The following is a 20162-nucleotide window of genomic DNA, read 5'->3' on the forward strand; positions in this document are numbered from 1 at the left end:
GAAATCCTGCTAAAGACCAGCCTCTCAGCCTCAGTACCCCAACTGCAGTTTCCTGATAATAAAATTAACCAATGCTGTATGGGACAGCCATGGAAGATGTCAAACATGCATCAATTTGAGTATTCATTTTCTTCATGAAAATTAACAGATTCTTCGTTTGTGGCATTCCAGATATGTCATTAACTGTTGCATTTCCAGCTCTAACTTGCTTCATTCATTGATTTAGGTATTTGTATACCAGTGACTGAGAGCATTCTCACACCCCATATTCCAGCTCTAGAAGTACCTCGTAATAAAAAAAATAATCACTATCCCACCAAGGATTTGGGCTGGCAGAATCTAGGAAAAGGACAGTCTAAGCTGACACACGCAAAAGGTAGGATAGCCTGATTTATAAACAGTCTGAAATGGTTTTATGAGAAGGGGTGAACATCTTTTTGTAAAAACAATAAATTCATGTATTAACATTTTGATTCTCTTCAATGATGGGCTCCCTTGAGGTGAGAAACAGGAGACAGTTAGAAAAATGGCATCTCTTTGAATGTTGATAATGCCTATTTCTCTTATCTTCTAAGCTGGTCTTGTGCACAGCTATATATAAGATCATATTTGAAGGCATCCTTCCCGTATCTTTAAATACTGAGGAAATTTTTACATTTAAATACAAACTAATTAAGGTTTTTTTTTTAAGGTCATGAAGGAGACCCTTGCTTAAGGTCCTCTGATTGCACAGAAGGGTTTTGTTGCGCTCGCCATTTTTGGACCAAAATTTGCAAGCCTGTGCTACACCAAGGAGAGGTATGCACAAAACAGCGGAAGAAAGGGTCCCATGGCTTGGAGATTTTCCAGCGATGTGACTGTGCCAAAGGGTTATCATGTAAAATCTGGAAAGATGCCACTTATTCTTCAAAAGCAAGACTTCATATGTGCCAGAAGGTTTGATGCGGGATTTGGAAATTGTCACCAGCAGGCCTTGATAAGTGTCTACTACATAGACTATGGTGGAAAAAATAATTGTAAATAAGAAATGACTGGCCCAAGTATCCTTTGTGGCAAGAAAAAAGCATCATCCCTACCTGTGTTATAATTCTGCTTGGAAATACGACTGAGAACAGATGGATGTTCTTTTTAGTATGACGCCATTCTACGGTGGGGCCAAAGATTTGCAACAAAGCTCTACTGATAGTCTTGTAATTTCTCTGCATTAGGTAGTTTATCCCATTTTGATAATAAAATAGGATATATATTTACAATACAGAGCAGGACTTTGCCAACATATATTTCTATCAACACATTATTGTGTACTGAATAATAACTACAAAAAAACCTAAAAGTATTAGAAATAAAGGAAGAAGTTACTGCATGTATGACTATGGATTTTATTGTTTTACAATCCAAGTCCCTCTCTTGCATAGGGATTTTTAATCCCCGTCAAGATATATGAATAGAGGCAGTTAAACTAGGTTTACAATCTAGATTCATATTTCTCAACCTTAGCAACTTTGCTATACCGGCTGGGCAATTTGGGGTTTTGAAGTTCAGATATCTTAAAATTGCCAACAGTAAAAAACAACAACACTGATCTAAATTCATATAAATGATATAAACAGACTTCATAACTCAAACTGAACCTTCTTCATTTATTGTAGCTAATGGCTGCCATTAACGGTTTACTGGTTTATTCATAGCCATAGGGACTTACAGTGAAAACAGACTATTCATTACTATATACAAAATAGAATGATATGCTAAGATGCTGGTTGTAAATATGCATTATGAATTATTCTTCATTTTTGCCCTTAAAGTGGGCATTCAGGATCATGACACCTGTTTTGCAAAATAATATGTTAATAAGGGTCTTAGATCAGAACACAAACCATGAGATATCAGTGTTACAACACAAAATAAGGCAATAACTTTAAAAGTACTAAGATTAATATGGAGATGTGACATAAGAATACAGTGAATATGTTCTGAATGCACCTTAGGAATGTTGTTAGCATTGGCATTACTGGATTGCTGTATGTATATCAATGAATGCCAGTGGACTTTACTTCAGCAGTATTAATGGGCTAGTAAAATGGATGCCAATTTCTTCTCTTTTCCTCCCCATTCACCATCCTTGTATGTTCTTTCACAGTGCTGATGTTCCCATGGTATGATCTGGGTTAAGTTTAAGAGGCTGATGGTTCCTCTTTGCTTAAAAGGAGAAAAGAATTTTGTGTGCGTGTGTGTTTGCGTGTGTGTTTCTAATTCTCCTCATTTTTGTTTTATTTGGGGGTTTCCTTCATGTGAGTTTAATACGCTGAGGCAATATGCCATTTGTAATATCTGTTTAAAATGGAGTAATCAAAAGTAACCACCAACAACAATAGCAACAATGTCTTTTGTAGCTAGCAAGATTTTTCCCCTGACTTTCTGAAGCCATGAAATGACCATGTTTTGCAAAAATTAAAGTTTATCTGTAATTAATTTATATTTCAAAACCCACAAATAAATATCAGCCAAATGCTACATGTTTTTCATGTCTATTAAAAAATACTTTCAAACCATTTTCCATTTCAGTGCCAAACTGCAACTTCAAAAAGTACCTAAATTATCTAAAAGCATATGGTAGTGGTAAAGTGGTCTACAGCCTGTCCTTCGTTGTTTATACACAAAAAAGGCAGTAAAGTGGATTTTGGCAGAGGTGTTGATAATTCTCTAAGTTTTTGCTTTAGAAACAATTCTATAAACCTTTGATGGAATTCAGAGTAACCATGAAACTATGCTAACAGTCCAGTTGGTAGAGTCCTTATTCCAGTATTAATAGGATATTATATGTTCTAATTCCCTCCCATATTATTCATGTAGTTTGTTTTAATGTACATGATCTAGGAGGAAAAATGGATATTACTTGCAAATTTGTTTTATGAATGTTAGACAAAATTGCTTAAAATAAAAAGTAGCTTTGACAGATAGTTAGAGGTACAATGCAGGTTTAGCTTTTTCTGGCTTAATTGTTCTGCTTAAAATATCCCAAGACATTGCCCCATCCATCTATGTTTAAGATATGTATTTTCTTTGGCAAACTTCTCACTGGAATCTCATTCAAGAAAATCAGCTTGAGGAAGAGATTAGAAAACTGTTTTTAGAAGAAGCACATCAATTGTTCCTGCTACCAAAACATTATTATTTCTGAAGCACCAGATTGAATATTTAATTTTTTTCTCAGTAATAGGACACTTATATAGAAGCTTATTTAAATTTTAGAAAGTTCAAATGATTGAGGAGTTTGAGTTCTATTCAGTTTACTTCCATACAATGAAAATAGGATGGAGATGGACAAATTGTATCACTTCCTTCGCTTAAATAATGGAAGCAGGTTACTGACATCCTTTTACCTTAGCAAGATTATTGGAAAGAATCCTCACCCTCTCAGCACAGCTAATAGTAATAAAGTACATCCCTGCCTCATTGAAATGTTATCTGCATGCCCTTCCCCACTTTATTTTCCCCCATATCTAGTATTTGAAATAATTTATTTACAGGAAATGTTTAATGAGATGTATTTTCTTATAGAAGAGGTTTCCTACAGAAAGCTTTGTAGCAAACTATACTTGCAATTTGTTGACTTTGTAATTTAGAAAGAAATGTATAATAAGATTAAATATATTAAAATGTTTTTTCCACACTTTGTCTGGGTATTCTTTCTCCATCTCCTAAAAGGAAGTGCAGAAGAGAGGGCTATGTATGAAAAGTAACACATCACATTCAGAACTTATTGCAATTAGTAAGCAATGTTACTTTGTCAGTCAAAGTCACCTGGAATCTCCTGGGTTTCTGTTTCTGTTTCCATGGCACCATTTCACGTATTGAGATAATGATAATGCCTTTGATTTATCTTCTTCATACAAGTATACCTGACTCAATAATTTCTCATCTACTTAAAGGTAAAGGTTCCCCCGCACATGCATGCTAGTTGTTTCCGACTCTAGGGGCCGGTGCTCATCTCCGTTTCAAAGCCGAAGAGCCAGCGCTTGTCCGAGGACATCTCCGTGGTCATATGGTCGGCATGACTAGACGCCAAAGGCACATGGAACGCTGTTACCTTCCCACCGTAGTGGTCCCTATTTTTCTACTTGCATTTTTACGTGCTTTCGAACTGCTAGGTTGGCAGAAGCTGGGACAAGTAACAGGCACTCAATCTGTTACGCGGCACTCGGGATTCGACCTGCCAAACTGCCGACCTTCTGATCAACCAGCTCAGCGTCCTAACCCACTGAGCCACTGCATCCCTCTCATCTACTTAGCATTACAGAAAACATCAAGAAAGAGGTGAATTGAAAGTTCCTTTCTCTTTTATTTCAACGATTAACTGGTCTTAAAGTCTTCCTGGATCCCTCTTTTGGCATTTGGTATGCTGCCAAAAACCATTATATTTCGTTCAATATTACTCTCTCTATCTGAACCTCTGACAGATGATTAATTCTTCATTGTTTTATTTAATGGGATAGGGTTTTTTTTTTACAGAATGTACAGAATTTATAGGAAGAGCCCACTTTCATAGACCCTGGGAAATAGTCCAAATTTTTATAGAACTATATATTTTCAGAAATAGAGAACTCAGTTATTGTGAGTTCTTTAATTATTCCTGCAGACCACTGTCTGAATGTCTCTTCACTTCTCTCAAAACTCTGACCATGCATTCTTTATACTTTTCATATAATCAACCAGATTCCTTGTCCATGTTAAACCTCTGGCTCTCTGATTTTCTATAATGTTATCTGATTGAAGAGGTTCAAAGTTTGCTCACATTCTTTATGCCTATGGCCTTGCTGTGCATTTCAGAATTTTCATACGGACCAATACAACTTAAATTGTTTCATTTTTAAAACAAGGACATGTTAACGTAAACATTTGAACTTATAACCTTATTGTAGAGAAAACTGAATTTTGCATTCCTGTGATAATTTCATTATGATTTGAAACTTTGGGGGATTGATACTTTATTGAATGCTTTGTGAAGAATGACTGCCTTATATACATTATAAAAGTCCTATGTGAAAACTCATTTCTGTGTAGAAAATTAAGCAAATCCTTCATTTATGTCACAATTTGTGGCAATCATATATACACATATAATACTGCAGGTGCATGCAGTGATCTGCAAATATGTAAAACATGATCTGCATGTGGGAATTATATGTAATATTTGTCTTGTGAAGCCTACAGTCTGAGGAGCATATTTGTTTTAAATCATCCACTACAATTAGTTGTGTTCTCTTTGTATTGTAAATCTAATGAAAGCACAAAGTTGCATGTTACAGATTAAAATTGGGGAATTCATTTAAGTAAACCCACAAAGATTGTAGAATGGATCTAAGTGAAATCAATTATACTTAGGCAAAACATGAATAAAATTTCAATTCTTATGATAATCACTTAGTAGTATGAATCACTGAATACAAAGGAAGTAATTTTGAGTTACCATACACAGGATTGCACTGGAAATTTGCCATCTATCATAGAAGTAGTTAATAGTTATATGTTACTTATATGTAAGGGTGTAGGTCTATATATGTTGTGTATGGTATGTTTAAATGTGTGTTATATATCTGTACACTTTGAGAGCAAGCAACTACTAAAAATTTCATTTTTAATCTGTGCCGTTGTGCCCACAGTAAAAATGATTATAAAGTTTAGCTAATTTCTAATATTTATTTATTTATTTATTTATTTGTTTGTTTTTATATACCACCCTTCTCCCGAGGGACTCGGGGCAGTGTACAGAGGAAGGTAGGTATACAATTAAATAATAGTAAAAACAAATGAAACCCCAAGAGCTATCAGGCCAGGCCGGACTGCTGGAACAAGTAAGTTTTTAAGTCGCGCCGGAAGCTGCGAAGGTCGGGGGCCATCCAGATTTCGGTAGGCAGGCAGTTCCAGAGGGTTGGCGCACCCACTGAGAATGCCCTCCCCCTCGGGGCCACCAGCCGGCATTCTTTGACTGGTGGCACCCTGAGGAGACCCTCTCTGTGGGAGCGCACAGGACGGAGGGGTGTTGACGTTGGCAGAAGGTGCTCCCGTAGGTAATCCGGACCCATGCCATGTAGGGCTTTGTATGTCATCATTAGCACCTTGAATTTCACTCGGAAGGCAACCGGAAGCCAGTGCAGCTCACGGAGGAGAGGTGTGATATGGGAGTATCGGGAGGCCCCCAAAAGTGTTCGTGCAGCTGCACTCTGCACCAGTTGAAGCTTCCGAGTGGCTCTCAAGGGCAGCCCCATGTAGAGAGCGTTACAGTAGTCAAGGCGAGAGGTCACAAGTGTATGGGTGACTGTACGTAAGGCATCCAGGTCCAGATAAGGTCGTAGTTGGCGCACCAGTCGAACCCGAGTGAAGGCCCCCCTGGTCACAGCTCCTATGTGCTCTTCCAAGGATAGCTGTGAGTCTAGGAGGACACCCAGGTTGCGGGCCCTATCAACAGGGGGTAATAACTCACCCCCGATGTTAAGGGATGGAATGCTCTGAGTATCCTGGCATGCCGGTATGTACAGCCATTCAGTCTTGTCCGGGTTGAGTTGAAGCCTGTTTCTCCCCATCCATTCCTGAACCACTTCCAGGCAACGGGACATCACGTCGAGGGCATCACTGATGTTGTTTGGGGTTGAGATGAAAAGCTGGGTGTCATCAGCATACTGATGGTACCCTACTCCAAAACCACGAATGATCTCACCTAGCGGTTTCATGTAGATGTTGAATAGGAGAGGCGAGAGAACCGATCCCTGAGGGACTCCACAAACGAGAGGCCTCGGGGTCGACCTCTGTCCTCCTGCCAACGCCGACTGCGAGCGTCCCAGGAGAAAGGAGGAGAACCACCGCAGAACCGTGCCTCCCACTCCTAATCCCCTGAGGCGCCGCAGCAAGATACCATGGTCGATGGTATCGAAAGCTGCCGAAAGGTTTAATAAGACTAGGACAGAGGAATGGCCCCTGTCCCGGGCCCTCCAGAGATCATTCATCAGAGCGACCAATGCCGTCTCCGTGCTGTAGCCCGGCCTGAAGCCCGATTGGCACGGGTCTAGATAATCCGCTTCATCCAGGACCTGAGGAAGCTGATGCGCCACCACACTCTCAACAACCTTCGCAAGGAAGCGAAGGTTGGAGACTGGACGAAAGTTATTCAATGAGGCTGGGTCCAAGGTGGGCTTCTTGAGGAGAGGTCTCACCACCGCCTCCTTCAAGGAGGCGGGGAAGTGACCCTCACTCAGAGAAGCAGAGATGACAGCCTGAAACCAGCCTCGTGTCCACTCTCGAGCTGCATAAGCCAGCCAGGAAGGGCACGGATCCAGTAAGCATGTGGAGGAGCTCAACCTCCTCATAATCCTGTCTACTTCCTTTGGAGTCACAGGATCAAATTCCTACCAGATGACGTCGACAAGACTGCCCATGTCCTGTTCCTCAGACTCTGCCCAGTTGGAGTCTAGGCCGGTTCGAATCCGAGCGATTTTATCCAACAGATATTGACCAAATTCCTCGGCTCGACCCTGTAAGTGTTCCTCCCTCACCTCTTGGTTCAGAAGGGAGCGAGTCACTCTGAACAGGGCAGCCAGGCGATTATCTGCGGATGCGATGAGGGTGGAGAAGTAATTGGATCTCGCCACCCTTATCGCTGCGAGATAAGACCTGGTGTGGATTCTTAGTCGCAACCGGTCGGATTCGGACTGACTGGATCTCCAACGGCTCTCTAGGCCCCGTCTCCGACACTTCATCTCCCGGAGCTCCGCGGTGAACCATGGGGCACGCTGGGATCTGCGCCGGGTCAGGGGCCGCAGGGGTACAACTCGGTCAAGTGCCTCTGTGGCTGCCGTTTCCCAGGCTTCCACTAAGGCATCCGCCGAGCTGTGAGCAGGGAGTGCAGGTGGGTTCCCAAGCGCTGCCTGGAACCTATCAGGGTCCATTAGGTGCCTGGGCCGGTACCATCTGGTTGGCTCCATGCACCCACGGCGGGGGGTGGCAAAGCAGAAGTCTAGCCGTAGGAGGTGATGATCGGTCCATGACAGGGGCATAACGGTTGGGGAGCCCCCACCAATATCATCACGCCACCGTCCAGATAAGAACACCAAGTCGGGGGTGTGGCCTCCCTCATGAGTCGGTCCTGAAATTATTTGCGACAGGTCCATGGCCGTCATGGAAGCCATGAACTCCCGAGCTAGTTCGGACGATCCTCCTAGGGACGGTAGGTTGAAGTTGCCCAAAACCATGAGTTTGGGGAATTCAACCACCAACCCCAAGAGGACATCGAGTAGCTTAGGCAGGGCTGCCGCTGCACGATTAGGTGGAAGGTACGCCAGCAGCAGGCCCAACTGCGCCCCAGGACCGTATCTCAGAAAGAGAGACTCACATCCGACTATCTGAGGGACGGTGGTCTCCCGCGGGCTAAGGGTCTCCCTGATGATTACTGCCACTCCTCCGCCCCTACCATGGGCCCAAGGCTGGTGCAGCACCCGGAAACCAGGCGGGCAGAGGTCAACCAGAGGGACACCACCCTCTGGGCCCAGCCAGGTTTCCGTGATGCAAGCCGGGTCCGCGTGCTCACTCTCCACTAGGTCTCAAACAAGGGGAGCCTTATTAGCAACGGACCTGGCATTTAGGTAGACCAGCCTGAGCTCAGGAGGCTGCACATCTTTGCTCCCAGGTCCTCGGGGAAAGTACAGAGGGTCGGAGCGTCCCACCGCTTGTAGCAAGCGGGGATGACCCTCCCGGTGTCGATACGGCCCTCTGCTTGTGCACCTTCTGCTGTTCCCCACCCTCCTGGGAATTGGTTGTCCGTTAGCTCGCCACTGGGCTAGGTCAACATCTAGGTCAACTTTTGTGAAATGACTGGGTTTTCCTATAAGAAAACAAGAAATGTATAAAATAAAATAAAAAGTGTCTGGATTCAATTCGAGTTGGTTACTGAGACCAAAGGTTTAGTCTCCCAAGTTCTCAGGTTTATGTTGGAACCCACCATCAGGGAACTTCTCTGTCTCCAGAATGTGTGTACACATTCTGTTCTACACATTGTATTTATATGGTTCCTGGCTGTATATAGTGTTTAGTTGTTATTTGGGGTGTTGATGGCTGGCTATTAAGTTGCTAATTGTAATTTTCAATGTCACAAGGAAATTACAATTAATGTCTTAATAGCCAGCCATCACCATCCCAATTAACAAGTAAAAGGGAACCATATTTATGCAACATATAGAACAGCCCAATTCACATATTCTAGAGAGAAATTCCCTGAGAATGGGCTCCAGCATGAAAGCGTGGAAGAATATATCTTTGGTCCCGCTGACCAACTCAGATTGGATCCTGCAACATTCCCTGGGACACTTATATTTTACCTTCATTCATGAAAAATGTTTCTGTTTTAGTGTTAATTTTAATTTGTTAGTCCATTTTCTCCAGATGAAATGCCATTCACATTCATTCTCATAAATCATACTGGTGCATAACGTCACCTACTTAAAAGAAGGATTGTTGTATAGTGGGTTCTGAAGAGTAGGAATGATGCCAGGCAGATGAGTACAGTCAAACAGCTCTTTATTTGGTGACCATAACTGCACTGAGGGTTTAGGGGGTACTTGCACTCTTTATATACCTTTCTGAGTAAACAGCCAACCAATCAGATTGAACCTACATCTTCCGCCATAATTGACTCCCGCCAAATGGTTACAGTTCAAATGCATACTGGTAGTAACTGTTATACAAGTGCTTAGGTGTTACTTTAAACCTTAATACACAACACCCCTTCCCCTTTTAAGGATTAAACAATATATGCAACACATATTTACATTCCACTTCCTCATTCCATACTAAATTTGAAGGATTGCCCTCCCTCAAGGTTAAATACAGCAAAACCCTTATGTAAGGATTTTAACTCACTCCAACCTCCACTATTTGTTTATGAGTGATTGACCCCACTCAAGGTAGCATGAGTGATTGACCCCACTCCAGGTGGTAACTTCCATACAAGCAAGGGGAGGGTTGCTCTTACAGACCTTTAACAACCCACTGTCGTTGTCAGTTGCAATGTACAATTTAGGATACACACTGACCCCAGGATATAGATTAGGCAGACCCAATTTTTACAGAAATTAACAATAATAAGATGTGCCCAATGAAGACCATGACAAACTTCTTTTTTCCTCTTAGTTGACCACATAGTCAGCGAGGTAAGTGGGTGGCCTATGAGGCCGAGATGAACGCCTTATGGGTTCTCTCCCCTGTTGGTCTGACAATTTGCTAGGCGTGCCCTGGAAGTCTAAGTTCTCCTGAACAGGAGAGTCAGTAGGGAAACTCTGGCTGACCGTTTCTGGTAGGCCCACCCCAGAGTCAGACCCTGTGGCAGAGTTAGCACAGCGGTCATTGAAGGGTTGTTGATCTGCATGATCAGGAGTCTCCTGCTGCAGTTCTGTCATTGTGGTCCTCCTCAGACGTGAACTCAGTTGTTTGTTGGTGGCTCTGGTAGGGAGGATGTGAGCTAGCTTGTATGCCAGCTTGAGCATTCAGTGAGGGGTCATTTACCCCGAGGTCGCTTGGTGACCGTTCCTGAACTCTTTTTCGTAACTGGTCTATATGCCGTCTAAACTGTCAACCCCACTCCACCCCTAGTAAGTATGATAGGGGCCCGGTTTTGTCAACCACCACCCCCGGAATCCATAAATGTCCCAGACCATAGTTCCTGGCCCAAACCAAGTCACCCTGTTGTAGTCCCCTTGGGGGGTTGGGTTGAGTAGCCTCAGAAGCCACTGTCGGGGTGGAGTCTGTCCAGTTTGGTGATAAGGCATCTGCCCCAACGGAGCTCTGCAGGACTCTTTCCAGTGGCTGTACATGGTGTGGAGTGTTGACACAATAAGAAGTCTGCTAACCTGTGATGCCAGTTACCAACAATGATGCGCCTGAGTGCGTCCTTGGTTGTTCTCACCATCCTTTCTGCTTGACCATTAGATGATGGGTGGAAGGGCACGGATGTTGCGTGTCTAATCGTGTTTGCTCTCAAGAAGGCCTGAAAATCAGCAGTGGTAAATTGAGTCCCATTATCTGATACCAAAATATCAGGGAGCCCATGAGTGGCAAAAAGTTTCCTTAGCTCTTGGATTGTTCTGGCAGTGGTCATGTTTGGGACTGGCACTACCTCTAGTCACTTTGAGTGGCTATCTACCACTATTAAGAAAAGCTGTCCTTGGAATGGACCAGCGTAGTCGATGTGGACCCTGTACCAGGGTGTGTGTGTTGCCTCCCATTTGTGTACAGGCGCTTGGGGCATCTCAGGTCTGGACCTTTGACAAGTGTAGCATCCATGTACCTGCTGTTCCACTGCCTTATCTAACCCTGGCCACCATAGGTAGCTTCTTGCTAGCGCCTTCATGCAAACTATGACAGGGTGCCCCTCATGTAGTGACTGCAGAACTCTATCTCTCAATTTTGAGGGTATAATGACCCCACACTGATCAGTCTCTGGGCCCCAGTACCTCTCCTCAATGGATTCTCCAGGCTGTTGCTTGTGTAGGGCCTCTCAGAACCGGCTACAGCAGACCACCGTGATGTGGCCTGATTTTCCGCAGGCCCAACACATGGCTGACCAGAATTTGCAGCTCACACGTGCGAGGTTGCCGTTGCAACCTCCACATTTTGGAAAGGGTGCTGCCTTCTGCTGGTTTTCCCTGTTCTCGCGTCCTCTCTCTCGTTGCTCTGGTTTTTTCCGAATCTGGTCGACTTTGGTTTCCTCTTCTTCTGCGATCTCGTTGTAAGTAGAGCCTTCATAGAGAATTGATTCTTCTGATTTGCTGGGTATTGGCATCTGTACCACCTGCACCATGCCTCCGGCTGCCTCGTTGGCCATGATTCCGTCTTGTACGTCTTGTAGTGTTAGGTCGGGCATAGCAAAAAGTTTCTGTTGAAGTCTCTTGTCTCTTAGGCCACACACAAGCCTGTCTCATAGGCGCTCACCTAGGTTGGTAAACCTGCAGAGACGGGCGGCCTGTCGCAAGGCCGCGATAAATTCTGATGTGGTTTCACCCGGCCGTTGTACCCTCTGGTCAAACCAAAACTGTCAGGCCATCTCGGACATTCTGGGCTTGAAGTGCCCATTCAGCTTCTGCTTGAGTTTGGTGAATGAGTCAATCGGCATCAGAGTGAATCGGCTTTCAGCCAGATCGAATGTTGCCAGCCCACTTATGCAAAGCAAGGTTGCCTCTTTTAGGCTGTCCTCAGCAATCTGGTTCACCCAGAGGTAGTTTTCGACTTGCCTGAGGTGAGATGGCCACTGTCTGGGATGGTGGATGTCGAATTCTCTGGGCTGGCCGCCCTTAGGCATCTTCTTCCTTGTATAATTAGATCCTGCTCCACAGACTCAGACGTGCGATTCTGAGTACGTGGCCGCTAGCGTGGTGACTAGCCGGCTGTAGGGGGGGGAGATGCCTCTTTCCTCCAGCATGCGAAGCCGACCCCTCGTGAATTCAGCTCTTTGAGGTGAAGCAGGATCCCATCCTCGTTGCCACTGTTGTGACCATAACTGTACTGAGGGTTTAGGGGGTACTTGCATTCTTTTTTTTATTTAAAAAGTTTTACAATACATTTTGACTTTAATCCCCCTCCCCCACCCCTATCCAACCCTCCCTATCCCTCTCCCCCACTCCCTCCTCCCCCCCGACTTCCCAGAGCTAAATACAGGGCATAAAATCAAAAAACAAACATAAACACCCCTATGTTATCAACAATAAACTATAAATTCTATCTCTCTCTAGCTCATATAAAATGAATACAAACAATATTAATATTACAAATAAAGTAGAAAAAAAAGAGGAAAACAGAAAAAGAGCTTTACTCAAAATAAATTTTCTTAATCCCAGTCCTTATTCATATTAATTTCAAAAAAAAGAAAAAAGAAAAGAAAAAAAAACAAAAAAACTTTCACCTGCTATTTGCATTCTCCCACCTTTCTCTAATTTCCAAACAAATTCTCAGTTACGCACCAAAAGCGCTTATCTCTATTAATCTTAATAATCTCCAACCAAACTAAACTATGATCAAAAATAGTTCTTGCATGTATCACACCAAATGTCTCGCAGTTCCAAATCATCCTTAAGTTCAAATAAAAGTTCAAATACAAAGAGTATATATATAAAAAAAAGATTTAGGCAATCTCTAAGACAACTTGTTGTTAATTAGGAGCTTACATACCCATTCTTAGTTCAACACATACTTTAAGTCCATAACCCTAATATACTTTTCTAGCAAGCAATCTTAAATTGTGTAAAATATTAACAAAAAGAAAAGAAAAAAAACTTTCTTTCTCCTCTACTGTATAATAATTTTACTCCATTAACATTCTAATCTAAAAATTAATCAGCAAGCTTAACGCCCCAAAACTTTTGGAGCACCTCTGTCATGACCCCCAAAACTTCTTTAGACTGCTCTCCTCCCACATCTTCACTGTAAGCACACTTTGAAGATTCCATAACTTTCTGCTGGTCTTGCTCTTGCTCTCGTCTCGCTCTTCTTAGGGCGGCACGCGTCGTCTTCTGGCCTCCTGCAGCAACCGATGAAACTGTGACTTGATCCCCTCCAACACCATTGTCCTCTGTCTGTCTATCTGCAACGTCTTGAAGCTTTCCCCCACCGTATCCTTTTGCAGCTTCCAAAAATGATAAGGGGGTTGCTTTTAACACATTACTATAAAAATCACGTGCCTGAGCCACAGTAACCAAACGATGTCTTTTACCTTCATGCGTCACCACCAATCCAACTGGAATCTCCCATCTAAACTTAATATCACGTTTCTTAAGTCCCTGTACCAGAAATGCAAAATCTTTCCTTCTCCTTAGGATCTTCGGAGGGATCTCTTTTAAAACCAAAACTTCTTGCTCAGCCACTACCAAATTAGTATCATAAGCAGCTTGAATGACTTCATCTGTCATTACTCTCTTTGTAAAATAGACCACCACATCTCTGGGTAACTTCCTCTGTCTTGCAATCCATGAATTTACACGAAAAACTTTGTCCATATTTCCCTCAATTTCAGATGCTGACTGGCCCAGTACCCCTTCCAGAGCCTCAGAAATCAGCTGCTTTAAATCTTCTTTACCATTCTCCTTTAAACCCCTAATTCTAATAGCATACTGCATCTGATTATACTGAACAAGGCTCAATTCTTCGTCCATTTTATCCCTTATATTTTCATTTTCTAATACCTTTGCTTCTAATATAGAGTTCTTTTGACTGAGATCCTCCACTTTTATATCCAGCTGTAGCACACATTCAGCTATGGATTCAACCTTAGACAAGATGTCCACCCTCATTGCTCTCAGCTTCTCTTCCATCTTCTTCTCCAATTTCTCCATTTTCTCCTCCATTTTCTCCTCCAGCTTTTTCAACTTTTCATCCATCATATCAGACATCAATTGTGCATGCTTTCCAAGAGCGTCTTGTAAATCCTTAAGCGTCAATGCCGGGGGAGATGCAGGAGGAAGCAAAGCTTGCAATGAGGTCTCTTGCACCAGGGAAGACCCCGCATTCCGGAGAGCTTTAGAAGTTTTAGCCGCCATCTTCCCCCACTTTCACTTATTACACACTTTCACTTTGAAGCTATAAAATCCATTGAGCTAGAGAGTAAAAATAAAGAGTCCACTTCACCTTGACCTCCTGTACCGCTCTGCCTGCATCTTGATAATCAAAAGTATTTCCTTTTGGCAGGGGTGGTTGCTAACGCCTGGCTCTGCTCCAATAATCCCAGAGCAGAGGCGCTGGGCAGCTCGGAGCAACCCAGGCTTCGGGGGGGCTCATCCTTCAGCCGCCCAAGCTCTCAGCTCAGGCGGCCCCGGAGAGCTCAACCCCTACCTGGGGCCTCACCCCCTCCTCTTCTCCCAAGGAGGGGGCTTCAAATCCATCTAAACAGCTGATCGGCGCTGTTTACGATGGAAAAACACAGCTGCGGAGCGGGCAGCCCGAAAACGGCTGTCTTCGGTGTCGCGTCGCCACCGGAAGTCGTACTTGCATTCTTTATATACCTTTCTGAGTAAACAGTCAACCAATCAGATTGAACCTACATCTCCCGCCATAATTGACTCCCGCCAAATGGTTACAGTTCAAATGGTAGTGACTGTTATACAAGTGCTTAGGTGTTACTTTAAACCTTAATACACAACAAGGATGAAACCATTTCAAGTTATTTTGAAATAAGAAGTTTTGTCTCACACCCAAAAGAGAATTGCCAGTGGTTTCTTTGAATGAAACTACTTCCCAACTTCTAATTTGGTGAATTCAATATTGTAGTCTAACTAAAAAAAAAAATGAACTTAGGAAGTAACAGTAAAGTCAGGTTATACAGATAGGGTGTACAAGCTCTTGTTTAAAGACAAGGCTCAATGTTAGGAAGAATTCTATTCACTCATCTAGATTTCTTTTCTTTCAGATATAATTTCCTAAACTGCTTGAAGTTTGCTAGCGCAGGAGAACCATTCAGAACTGTTTTGCTAATAAACAAATATATCTTGCCTTTATAAATCAATTTACTGTGACATCTGTATAATATGGCACTTTGCATATATACAGAAAAGCATAAACAGAGGAGCATGGATTAAAAACAAAAACAAACATTATAAAAAACAAAAACATACATACATAGATAAACATAGTCTTCTCTTTGTAGTTTTCACTCATGCAAAGAACATGAACCTTTTGAGCAAACTCATGTTCTGCTAAAATCTGGATTTTCTTTAGCAGGAAGCAATTTTAGTTTCAGTGACTCTTACTACTTTCATCTCTCAAATTCTCTTCCAATTTCATAACTACTGCCTCCATCAACATAGCCTCTTCTATCATAACACTATTTTCCAGTTCTGTACTTAGATCTCCCATGTACACAAGTTCTTTCCCCTCTGTTTATTTGTAAGAATTATAGTCCACGAGGAGCTCAACGGTCCTATGTGGCAAGTTGGAGAGAAAGAGAGTAGGTAGACTTGTATCTAGGTCTCTCTGATGTTGAGTCCAACAGCTTAATCCTACTGACTTTATCCAGGAAATATGAATGCAGTACATGATCCCTTCCCATTCCTCCCCCCCCCCCCCATTTTTCCAGGTAAGACTCATTCTTTTGCCAAGAGACATTAGAGAGTCTAATTTGGGAGTCGTGCAACACTTTGTGTAGATTTAGCTATGAAGGCCACAGTTAGCCTTTCAATGACTTCTTAAGGGACATGCTTTTTAAAATGTTAAATTTGAATAATATTAACTGTAATTAAATGTGGAATTACATTTAATTAATTTCTCTAACTAATATTTAGTTAAAGGATAATATTAAAAAGCTAATTTCGTAAAAAAATCTTTGGAAGAGTTCTGGTGACTTCTCTCTAATTTGATCAGCCACATGGGCTTTGGGTTTTTGACCCAGTGTACATGAATTCCATTCACATGTCATGAAGTGCAGGTCAAATACAGTGCAAATTGCTCTAGGAACCTGAGTTACAGAAACTGGGAAGTTTTGGGGGAAGGGGAGGATTGTTTATTAGAAATATATCACATACTGAAAGAGGCAAGTGTTCCTCAGAATGACTGCTCTGTATCACAGTAAACCCCTTCTCCCTGCTAAGTCATAAGCTGAGGAATGGAATGTAGGAATGCTTATGAAGGGTTTACTCAGGATCTAGAAATGATTATGTTCTTCAAAGTGCAAAGCAGAGACTGACATCCACACACAATTCTTTCTCTCTCTACCAGCTGAGGGAAATTAATTTGAACAATACAGCAACATATAAATTTTCCTTCCTTGCTGTTCAATTTTGAATAAAGAGTAATCTCTTTATTAATTCTGTAAGAAAGAGAGAAGCTGATGGTAATAGAATTTGGGATGCCATTAGGATCCGAAAGACTGAATTCAAACACAGTATTTTCTGAAATCTATTTATATGGATATATTGTTTGTTTCTTTTTCATATCACCTTCCATTTATTAGGGAAAAGGAATGCCTTCCCTTCCAAAGAAGCTTGTTTTTCAGACTACAGAAGAGCTGAAAATGTTTTCTATTCTTCTATTTTCACACACACACAAATCATAATGACAGGCCTTTCTGTGCATAACACAGAGCAGCAAATTATTTCAATCCAAGGTTCTTTTATTTCACTGCACTTCAGAGTTTTCCATTCAAGTCAAGGTTGTAGGACTGCCAGAAAAGCTCTGGGAACACTTGTCTCCTCATAGCATTTCCACTTGGGCAGAAAGAGAGATTCCAATCTAAAGGTGAGTCTTAGGAAAAGTCACCAAGGGTGTCTTAGATCTGGGATAGACAGAGGGATTAATCTTTGTCCAATTTGTGTTTGTTCATAAATCTATTCCATTCAGATTTCACATTAATCAATGATTTAAAAAAACATATTAGCATGAAAACTTTCATACAATGTGATCAATCAACTGATTTTTTTTTAAAAGCTGATTTTGCAAATGGAAAATAAACTGACTGAAAGATTTAGCTTGGGCCAGAATTGGGATTTCAGAAAATAAACGAACTCATCTTGGACTGACACCAACTTGGGTCCTAAATATGAAGTAAAAAATCATACCTCTGGTTGACAAGTATGGGAAAATTACAGATAGATGTCCTATTTTCTTTTTAGTGTTTAACAGAATGGGATTAACTTTTCAGAGCCAGAAAGTTCCAGTGTCACAGAAATAAATGCAGAGGCTTTGTAACTAACTTTTTTAAATTATGTAGGCTGGAGAGATAATGGTAACTGTACATCAACATTGGTTTGTGCTTAAATTGTAAGCCGCCCTGAGTCTTCGGAGAAGGGCGGGATATAAATGGGATTAAAATTAAATTAAATTAAAATTATGAAAAGTTGATCTTGAACCTCGTTTCAACATTAATTTATCAGTTCCTATCATCACTCAGTCTTAGAAGATGGTAACCTTGTCTGGTTAGTATTTGGAAGAATGACCACCATGGAATAGCTTATAGTGTAGGCCAGACTCTAACGTGTTTTTTTTTAAAGTCCCAGAAAAAGAGAATAGAAAACTACCTGAAATGGTATGTGGGAATGACCTGGGAAAAAGAAGGAAAAACCATAGTTTAAACAAAGGAGGAAGAGTGGAGAAAGCATTTTGGAAGGGATTTCCCTAGTTTTTGGAAAGGTAAAAGTGAGAGATGGGAAAGATATTTCAGAGTTGCAAGATTCTGTTGATGTAGCTTTACAATAAAGATAGAACTAGTATTCGTCGCCATGCTTCTTTCCTGGACTATTTCAAAGAGCTAACACCACCTCTGTACAAGATGTCTTTATGTACTGTAGATACCCAGAGACAAAAGTGGCTTTACTATCACTTAAACCAATTGTTACATCTAGCATTTTCAAATAAACAGGTGTCAAGAATTTGCACAGAGCTTTTTGCACTCAAGTCAGAAGCACTGCGGTGCTTCCAGGTCAAAAGGATTAACTGATGACATCACGGTTGCCCTGGACCACCAAACAGGGGATTCTTTTCATGTCCCCAGCAGAAGCTGAAGTGAAGGCCAAGAGCTCAACCCTGCCCCATGGCAGTTCTCAGGTCCCGAATGCAGGCTTGCTAACCTCTTGCCCAGGGTTCTAACCACTCAAGCCATCATGCTCCTTGCAATGAGCTTAAATCATGAGAAAGCCAAAGTGGGAAGGAAAACTCACTGCAAAGGTTCTATACGGAGATAAGGAAGCTGGAAATGATATGATGTTCTTTGTTTACTCCATAAAATTACAAATTGTCTTTGAATCATTGTAATCCATTTCATCTTGCATCAAAGTAAATGATGAATAATAACATTTTATCTTCCTATTTTCATTCACCCTCTGCTTTCATTTTTGTTCAGAGTGAATTGAATTTGACAATTCATATACCGTTATCACAATTTGATTCAGGGCAGCAACTCAAAAAGAGGTTTTAATTATATTATCACATTTCCCAGTTGTAAATCAGATTAATTTCTGGTTATTTGCTTTGTAAGACACTCCCCTCAATGGCAAGGAACAACATATTGCCTGATCAAAATAATAATAGTGCTGTACCAAAACATTAATGGGCCAAGATGCTCTTTTAGCTTATTAACTACAGACAGTTGGCCTACATTTTCAATATCAGTGTCTGAAGATCAGCTTCTATGCAGAGAACCATTCTTGGAATATTTGACTACAGGTTGGAAAAAAAATGAATCTTTTCATCATGATTATATACATCATTTTGAAAGGACTTCGGATCATTTAAATGGGTCATCTGAACAAAATCATCTTTTCTCCATCTTTTTAAATATTTCATAATTCTAATATTTGGTGTTGGTGTGGTGCTTGCAAGTTTATTTCAGCTGTACTTTTCTTTCATCTTTAGAGTGATTTTCCTTTTGACAATGATTTTCTTTTTTCTCTTGTGGGGCAAAGAATAAGTGGATTGTGGTTTCAGAGCAAGGTTGTTGATATTAATTTTCAACTTGTCCTTTTGTTCCATAGTTATGTACAGAAGAGTTATGGAAGAAAGAACAAAGATGAGAATAATTAATCTACCAGTTTTGTACTTTTCCATATGGTGGGTTTATTTATTTTCTTTATTTTCAATCCATTTTTCTATTCTTTTCAAGAAGAGATGCGGATAGTTATATAGAGTGAAAGTCTTGCCCATCCTTTGCCAGGAAAAATAGAAATATCTAAAGCACATTTCTAGGCCAGAGGACACATCTGGCATTTTGAGTGTATGCCATGGCTGCTCCCAAAAGATAGCCATTAGGAGAAAAGTGGATGGCTGACCACAAAAGACCAATGAGTTTAGCTGCTATTCCCTGCTATTTCACTAGCTGTCTTCCCAACCCATCCCATCTTACTCTACCACACCCTGATGTGCTTTCTGTCATTCTAACAATAATATAAGATCTTGGCAGGTGTCATTCTCCACCCCACCTCCAGCCATAGGACATAGTGGAAAACGATATTGAAAAATGTGCAAATATTATATATCCCGTATCATATTTGACTGTACAGCCAAAACACTTAATCACATGAGTTTTCTATTGCGACTCTCAGTGGTCTGGCAAACAGCCTACGGAGCCTTTGGCAAAAATCAAATTCTGTGGTTAGCCACCCAGTAGGTCCCCAAAGTATCATTTCTAATCATTTGCCATCAAC

The 20162-nt window shown here is 41.6% G+C and overlaps 1 protein-coding gene and 1 long non-coding RNA gene across 2 annotated transcripts in view; both read left to right on the forward strand.

The window, feature by feature from the left end:
* The window catches only part of DKK2 (dickkopf WNT signaling pathway inhibitor 2), a gene marked incomplete at its 5' end in the record, with an annotated part of 50836 nt that extends 49789 nt beyond the window's left edge, over positions 1–1047 (forward strand). The window contains 2 exons of the mRNA XM_083368076.1: positions 227–376; positions 692–1047. Of these exons, the coding sequence (XP_083224202.1) occupies positions 227–376; positions 692–942 (401 nt within the window). The 3' untranslated portion in view covers positions 943–1047. The remainder of the gene's footprint in view (positions 1–226; positions 377–691) is intronic.
* LOC310643071 overlaps positions 1–20162 on the forward strand; it is a 937169-nt gene that overhangs the window by 597086 nt on the left and 319921 nt on the right. The gene's annotated exons all lie outside the window — the stretch shown is intronic.

This window comes from Vipera ursinii, assembly GCF_947247035.1.
Source record: "Vipera ursinii genome assembly, chromosome: 7".
NCBI classification, from domain to species: domain Eukaryota; kingdom Metazoa; phylum Chordata; class Lepidosauria; order Squamata; family Viperidae; genus Vipera; species Vipera ursinii.